This window comes from Photinus pyralis, unplaced genomic scaffold, assembly GCF_008802855.1.
Source record: "Photinus pyralis isolate 1611_PpyrPB1 unplaced genomic scaffold, Ppyr1.3 Ppyr1.4_LG4, whole genome shotgun sequence".
NCBI lineage: Eukaryota > Metazoa > Arthropoda > Insecta > Coleoptera > Lampyridae > Photinus > Photinus pyralis.
Window position 1 is genome coordinate 6,211,889 of NW_022170511.1, and position 8,464 is coordinate 6,220,352.

General features: G+C 37.2%; 1 protein-coding gene across 1 annotated transcript; it reads right to left on the reverse strand.

Annotated features, from left to right (window-relative positions):
* Positions 1–4,858: 4,858 nt before the first annotated feature.
* On the reverse strand, positions 4,859–6,768 carry LOC116168147 (facilitated trehalose transporter Tret1-like). Its single transcript, XM_031483817.1, has 2 exons — positions 6,579–6,768; positions 4,859–6,529 (listed from the first exon to the last, which is right to left on the reverse strand). Exons 1-2 carry the CDS (start codon positions 6,637–6,639, stop codon positions 5,205–5,207), a joined length of 1,386 nt encoding a protein of 461 aa, XP_031339677.1. The 5' UTR covers positions 6,640–6,768; the 3' UTR covers positions 4,859–5,204.
* Between the last annotated feature and the right edge of the window lie 1,696 nt (positions 6,769–8,464).

An 8,464-nucleotide genomic window follows, 5' to 3' on the forward strand; every position in this document is an offset into this window, starting at 1 on the left:
TTGCCACTAGAATCCTTGTGTAAATTTTAACTCTATAAGATCATACATTTTACACTAACCCCGTGCTTGATATATGTACCAAGTAAAAAACGAGCCCCTTAATATTTTCAAAAAAGGGCATGGTATTCGTTTATTTGTTTAGTTTTCCTGGATGTTGTTTTGTACTCCTTTCCTTTTTTAATTCCAAATTAATTACGATTTTATCTGAAAGGAAGCAATAAAAAAGAAACATAAGACGCGAGAAAAAAGAGTTCTAGAACCCTTTGTTATCTACTGTTACATTTGTGGATTGAAGCAGAAGAAAAGAACCGAAAGTTTCGCAATGAGTTGATCAGAGATTTCTTGCCTAGCGAAAATATGTACCGAACAATGTATTGCTCCCGGATTCCCTCAAGAAGACCTCTAGAAGAACTTGACGAAAACCAATCAAAAACTTCCAATCAACAGAAGGAGAATTACGAAATTTAGGGAATTTAAGGCAAGTGAGGCAATTTGACACCTTGAAGTAAACTTGACGTGCACGAGAGAAGGACATTGAAAGGAATTTGAGAACATCAAAATAACTTGAAACCAGAACTACATAGGAACATGGGCGGTGCTTAAGAAGAAAGCGAGCGAAGTTTGAGGGAAGCTAAAGGTGAATAACATAACAAGAACTTGAGAATAGCCTGAACAAAATTTGATATAAATTTGGGAGAAACTGAAAGATTTACCAGGTACTTGAGATTTTGATGAGAACACAAAAGCTAAAAGAAACGTGAGAAGGAATTTGGGGAAAGACTTAAAAAAACTTGAGAAGAACAATACATTTGTAGCAAATTTGATGAAAAGTTGAAGAGAACTCGAAAAGGGGGCTATTGAAAAAATGTTGACAACCATAAAGCGAATTGAGAACAACACTTCACAGAAATTTGACAGACGGTTAAGAAGAAATTGAGCAAAGCTTGAGATGAACTTGAAGAGAATTTGATAGAAATTTGAAATTAGCTTGAGAAGAACATGACACTTGAGGGATAAAGAGAATTTGAGAAAAGTTGAAGAAAACACGCGAGAGAAACTTGAGATGAACAATGAATGGCAAATGTAATGGGAACTTGAGAGGAATTTGATAGAAGATTGAGAAGGATGACGATTGAGGGAAGTATAGTTTTAGTTTTAGGGGAGAATTTGAACAAAAGGGGAAGTTGAAGAAAACATGCGAGGGAGCTTGGAGTGCACTTGAAAACGACAACGAATTAAGAGCAAAGGTGATGGGAATTTAAGAGGCATTTGATATTTGAAGGGACCTAAGAACAAACTTGGCCTGACATTAAAATGAATTTGAGAAAAGATTTTTTCAGAGAAGCATGAGCGGAATTTAAAAAGAGGGAGATAAGAGAAAATCTTTAGAACCTTAAGAAGACGAGAATGTGGTAGTAACCTAGAAATAATTTTATGCGAGTTTGAAAGGAATTTAAGGATCTAAAAAAATTGTGTTCTATCACTTATATTTGAAGAGTTACCCCACACTAACGATCAAATTTTTGGCCACCCTGTCCAGAGAAAAAATTTATACACAGCCGTGAAATTATCCAATTTTAATAGTTGACATACTTCCGAATACCAAGTACATTTCTTTATATTGAGATGGAAAAAAATTGAACAAGGAATTAATGGGTAAAAGGGAACTTCAGGTAAATTTGAGCGAAACTTTAGAGGTACGAAGAGAAACATGAAGGGAATTTCAAACATCAGAAGGACTTCAGAAGAAGTTGATTAGGGTGAATTTCAGTGAGAGGTGCTGGAAAGGGGAAGAAAAAAGAAGAACTTTATTCATCTGCATAAACTTAGAAAAGGCTCCCGTGTCAAGGAAGAAAATCTGGAGAAAAATCAACATGCGCGGAATATCAAGCAAGTACGTCCGTCTGGTGACAGATATGTATGAATGAGCACACACGGAAGTCATTGGAATTATCTACAGGTTCCCCGTAACTGTGAACGTGCAACAGGACTCCGCTCAGAACCCATATGTATTTCACCCGGTGAAGGATGTGTTGACAGAGAATAATTTGCTTGACAAATTAACATTTGTAGGAAGAATATTGACTGCTTGTGGTTTGGTGAAGAAGGCAACGTAGCAGGGGCGTAGGTTGCAGCAGACGGAAATTCCCATAAAGACATAGAGGCCCTACGCGTATAGCAATCACAAAAGGACGTCAACCCTCCTATATGGCAGTGGGATATAACCCGTAAAGATTGCTCAAGAAAGATGATGGATAGACCGAAGACACGACAGATCGGACTGGAGAAAGAAAGAACCCATATGATATAGGGAAGTTGAAGATAAAGAAGAAGAAGAAAAAGAAGAAGATCTCTAAATTAAAAGCACAAAATGAAATTAAAAAAAAAACTTTGTAATATTTTTTCCTTATTTATGTTAATGTTAAATGCAGGATGCGCGATGTTATTTTCTTCTCAATCGCGAATAGATGATAGTGTAATAATAAAATATAATACATCATTTTTTCAGAGCCTACAATAAAAATTAAAAAATTATCGTACGCAATAATTTTTTTTTACTTTCCTCACTACAGAAGAAAGTTACATTTTCTTCACCCTTTTCAGAGACGAAAGTAGTTGTTTCTCAAGTAGTTTTACAAAAAAATTTATTCAAATGCAATTTTTAAATAGCTATAGGACGCGTCTCCAAATGAAATACTGTACCATCAGAAGTTATATTAGATTATGCTGTGCATATAGACACTGAAATATACTTATCCATTGTATCGCATTACCTTACGACAGTATTTTAATCTGTGCCATTACTAAATTTGCGATTTGTTTACTATACCTAGCTGAATAATCTTATCCTTCTTACAAGGATAGTGCATTATAACGCGACATTATTTCTCGACAGATAAAATTAGTAAATAAATTACAAGTGAGTAGGTAGTGTCCGAATTGAGTCGAAACAGACCATGACGAGCGTCGTTCCGGCTGAGGAGTAAGTTACTGGGCGTTTCGGTTCATAAACGTTGACTTCTGATTCTCAGGGCCGACTAAAACGTGTCAAAAATGTTTATGTACCTACCTAACCACAAATTCGTCAAATAATATTCCCTTTCACTCGACAAGAGTTAATGTAAAATTGTGGTAATCGTAATAGGGGTGTAAGTGAAGAACTATGAGTATGACACATCCAGGGTAGGGCTGGCCTATCTCTCAAAATACAGCACATATTTGTGTGAATTCCGCCCGTTTGCCAGAGATTCTCAAATCTTAACACAGAGGCGTTGTAAAGCTGCAGTTTTCATAAAGACAAGAAGGATTTTGTTAACAAAACATGTACGCAACACATGCCCGTTTTTTTCCAACAAATCTCAAAAATACTGCGTTCTAACCTTACTTATTTGGGTAAAAAAAATGACCCCCAACTTTATGACGGAAATACTGGGTGCGCCATCTAGACCTTCTCTATTTTAACATTGAATAACTCCATCATATTTCAGCCGATTTTGACAGATGAGCAAGATTCTGAAAAGTCATTCAATGCCATTGTAATCATGAATCAATTCCGACCGAAACAACGCGCTGAATTTGTAGCGCTGTACATTGTAAATACCCGTTCAACCAAAGAACACTTAATATAAGTACTCTTTGATTCAACTCTGAAAACTGTGCGTGCTTAACGTAAGAAATATGGGAGACATTGGGCGCCTTTCGGCAAGACAATTCGTAATTTAACGAAACATTTCTTTGAATACGGGTTTGTAGCTACTCACCAGCGTCCTATTCGACGCGACGCTCGAATGAAATTGTAATAGCGGTTAACGAGAGTTTTTCCGAAAATCCAAGTTTTTCATATCGCCGTCGTTCTCAGGAACTGAACGTGAGTGAAAACACTCGCAACTTTTATTTTCAACAAGACGGCGCACCTTGCCAGTGCCACATCGTAGTCGCTACTATATAAATAATTTCAATGCTACTATGAAGTTTTTGCCAGGGTTTTTGCAGAGTAAGTCGAGGAGTAAGTTTCCGTGGCGCGTAGTGTCAAGAAAAGTCTGATTTCGACTGGCCTCCTCGTTCTACGTTAGAATTTTTTCTGTGGGGTTACTTGAGGAGTAAGGTGTATGAGTATGCTAGCAAGACCATTGAAGAACTAAAAGGTAATATAATAGCAGAAATTGCTGCTATTACGCCCGAAATGCTGTCAAACACTATGCAAAATTCCCGAAAAAGAGCCGCTTTTTGTGTATCTAATGGAGGCGGTTATTTGATCGATATAGTATTTTGAGTTTATTATTATTATTATTTAAACCAAATTTGGTACACATATTCTTAGACGTAAAAGGCAGAGCTGAAAGCTGAATCGCTTGGGGAGAATTGCGCAGGCACAAGTGTGTCAAAACCTTATTTCCGGCTAAACGGCTGAACTTACTGCAACCAAATTTCGTACATATATTTTTAGGCCTAAAAGGGCAGAATCGCGCACGCGCAGGTGGTACCTGTGCTAACCTCAGCAAATTTTTCATACATACTTTGGGGAGATGTTACTTTCAATTCGAAAATATAAGTAATCCTGCTAACAATAAAGTCCTCCTAGGGCCGATTATAAAATTACCGTAAAATAAAATCAAACCTGGAGCCTACTGCTGCAAAGTTGTCAGTAAGATACGTTAGAGACGTTTTTACATAGTTGTTGGTATTCAAAACTTCGATTGATCAGAACCTCGGAAAGATGGTGTTCGCGGGGTTAATAATAATAATAATAGAGGTTTATTAAATAGAATATAAAACAAAAAAGAGAGCTTCCAAACTAAAATAATCACTAAAATATACAATATTCTATTTAAAAGGGACATAATATCGGCAAGCCGGTTTGCAATCTCGCCCTAAGAAGTCGAAAAAGTGTAAAGTAATTAATACATATACTATAATTATACATTGTTCTTAAAAATAAATAAATATTTGATAGAGCACGCCCGAGTTGCGTAGTCCAAGTGACCATTGTATTAGAGGCATACTCACTGACTGACGTGCGAGGGTTGAATTTTTATTACAATGTTGCCTAAGCACGAACTCTTAAAACTTGGCGTGGCAAACACTTATTCCGTTGAAAGTAAGGGATTAGGCGGTTGAAGTAGAAGTCCCTTCAATTTTCTTGACAGTACTATTGCTTGTACCAAAGAATCAAAAGTAATGCTATTAACATTTGCTTTATTTATTTATTTTTTGCCTTTTTTTTGTTTACGACTTAATTCTTTTTGTATATCCTCCAATGTCTTGTTTTTAGTTTCAGGCATAAATATTACACTTATCCCCAATCCAATGATGCAAGAGACGGCAAAGCTCCAAAAAGGAACGTAAAGGCCGTAGTTATCTTTGGTAAATTGGAAATATTGGGATACGATGGTCGAAAAAGAGTAAAACATTACATCGCCGATAGTGCAGGCGTAGGGCTTCAAATTCGTGGGATACAGTTCGGCCGCCATAAAATTGGGCATGGTTTGTAAACCTAAACTGTAGCAGAATGTGAATACGATCAAAATGAGCGCTGGTACGAATGAAACGTGAGAGGTGTCAGTTTTGATCACGTCTCGAATAAAGAAGAATGCCCCTCCCGCCAGTAAAACACATATCGTTCCAATTGTAGATACTATCAATAAAGGTTTTCTGCCGAGTTTATCTACTGCTAGTGAACTTAGTACAGAAAACACTATTTGTACTGTATACAAAACGATTGTTCCCAATAGAGGCGAAATGGAATCGGCACTTTCCTGAAAAATAGTTTGTGCGGAAATATTAAAAGCGATAACACCACAAAACTGCTGGGTTAGGCGTAGTCCAAATAAGGTCAGCAACTTTGATCGGTTATTTTTCTCAAATATCGAGATGAAGCCAGTTTTACTTAACATTTCTTCTTCTATAACGTCTACAATCACGTCCAAGCTGCGATCGGCTGCATCCGCTCCTTTTAATGCAATAAGCTCTTGGCGTGCTTTTTCACGTTTGCCTTTCATCAGTAAGTAATTCGGCGATTCGGGCATCCAAAAAAACGCTACGAATTGGAGAACAGGTATTATGAGGCAAATCAACGAGGAAATTTTGATAGTCATATACGTTCCAATCACATTGATTACCATGGCTCCAACGTAAAGAAAAACGGTTATTAAGGAACATAAAAACCCTCGTATTTCTTTATCGGAGATTTCACTTAAATACATTGGCAGAGTTGCGAATGCCAAACCTTGCGTGAGACCTGTTATTATTCTACCAATTAAAAGTATTGGTAAAGTCGTTGCAAAGGCGATTACTGCCCATGCCGTAAAGAATGGCACACTGGACCAAAACAAAATCGTCTTTCTTCCAATTTTTCGCCCAACGATGCTCAGCAAAATACTGCCACATAATCCTCCCAACAGGTAAGTGGTTCCCAACCAAGACGATTCACTTGCTGTCATTTTGATAGGGGAATGTTCACTTAGAAGGATGGGCAAATATGGAGACGTCCATCCTAAGTTCAATCCGCTACAGAAAGCCACCAATAAACCTAGCGAGCATTAGGGAAATGAGATAAACGCAGTGTAATGAGCACTTACCAGTAGCGGCGGCGCTGTACTGAAGAGGCCTCTTCTCTAAGAGGCGGTTGGTAGCTTTCATTCTAGTAGCGCAAAATGACCCGTTAACTACTTGCTTAAATAGTTTCGTCAATGTGGAATTTGACCAAAAGCCGCGGTTATTAATTGGATGTTATCATATTATGCGTTAGAATTTTTTTAAATATAATTATTAAATATTCAAAGAACAATAGCTAATTATCTAGCCAGACGAATTACGCAACTAATACAATCCGCTAATTAGGCAAAGTTCCCCATTCAAATCACTTCACTTTCTACGAAAATAACTTGTTAACTGCATGAGCTGTGCTTTATCTCAAAAGAAGGGGTCGTAAAAAAGTTGAAGTTTGACATCGGTCCCATATTTTTCCGATATCGGGGATTTTTAATTAAAAACAGTTTAATGTGTTTGAACGTATCTAAGGTATAAGCGTGCGATATGGGAATTCCAGTTATTCCATACTCGAAATGGACGTTTAGATAAATAGAAAACGCACTATGAATTTGGATATCGTTTACTTTTGCATCTTCGCACGCTACGTTTTGTAAGTAGCATATTAATCTTTATCATTGCCGTACTTTCATTTTCGTATTTAGATCTTTTATTTTTGTATCTTCGCAATCGACGTTTTGTAAGTACCGAAATTTTGAGCTTTGCCATAAAGTTAATTTTGCAGCCGTACCGTATTTAAATCATCAACCTTTTGTCCTTTGCATCTTTTGCCTTTTGTGTTTCAACCGTATTAAATTTGGATAGTTTCTGAAAATTTATTTTGCATTCAGACCTTTAAATTTTATTTTGGATTTACCGCACCGTAACTGCAGCTTTTGCTTTTTCACCGCTTCTGTCGATTTGTGTTTTGCTCTTTCATACCCGCTATAGAGTAATTGTCTTTTAATTTTTCCGAAGTGACCCCCGCCATTTGTTGAACCCGCCCGATCTCTAGACCTGCCGCTTCTATGGTTGAGTTTCCACCCGAGGTTTTCGAGACTGACCCGCAAGACCGCTGCTACTGCCGACCTCGACCGCGAGACCGTTCCCTTGGTGGCGCCCGAGTCCGTTCGTCCGTGCAGTAGTTCTGCCGACATATTAATTACTATAATTTGTAGCTTACCTAATTAATCTGGGTCTATCAAGTGGATATTTCCCTGATGAATTAAAACTAAACAAAGTTATACCAATTCCTAAAAAAACACATCATGCAAATGTAGATGATTTGAGACCAGTTTCAATAATACCGGCGATTTCCAAGGTAATTGAAGTCGCAATTAATAATCGGTTGCAACAGTACCTTGAAAAACACAACATAATCAATGAACAACAATTCGGCTTTAGAGCAAATAGATCTACAAGTGACGCAGTTATATCGCTTATAAATTTTGTGTTAGAAGGTATGGAGCAAAGATGTCATGTGGGTGCAACATGATGTGACTTATCAAAAGCATTCGACTGTGTTAATCACAAGATATTGTTATCAAAATTGGAGCACTCTTTTACAGTCTTACCTAGAAAACCGAAATCAAGTAGTCGAATACAATGGGCAAACATCACAGAATAGGACAGTTTTACATGGAGTGCCACAAGGGAGTCACCTAGGACCCACGTTATTTACCATTTACATTAATGATCTGTTTTTCAATCTACATCACTGCCATACTGTGTTGTATGCAGATGACACTACCATGATTGTCAAAAGCAACGGCATGCCGGATCTTCTGCAAAAACAAGCGATTACAATTAGTGCTACAAAAGAATGGTTTAATTCAAACATGTTCAGTTTAAATGAGGGCAAAAATCAAAACATTGTATTTACGTTATGAAAAATACAACTATTGACAATAACAAAAGAGCTTGTGTTAAATTTCTT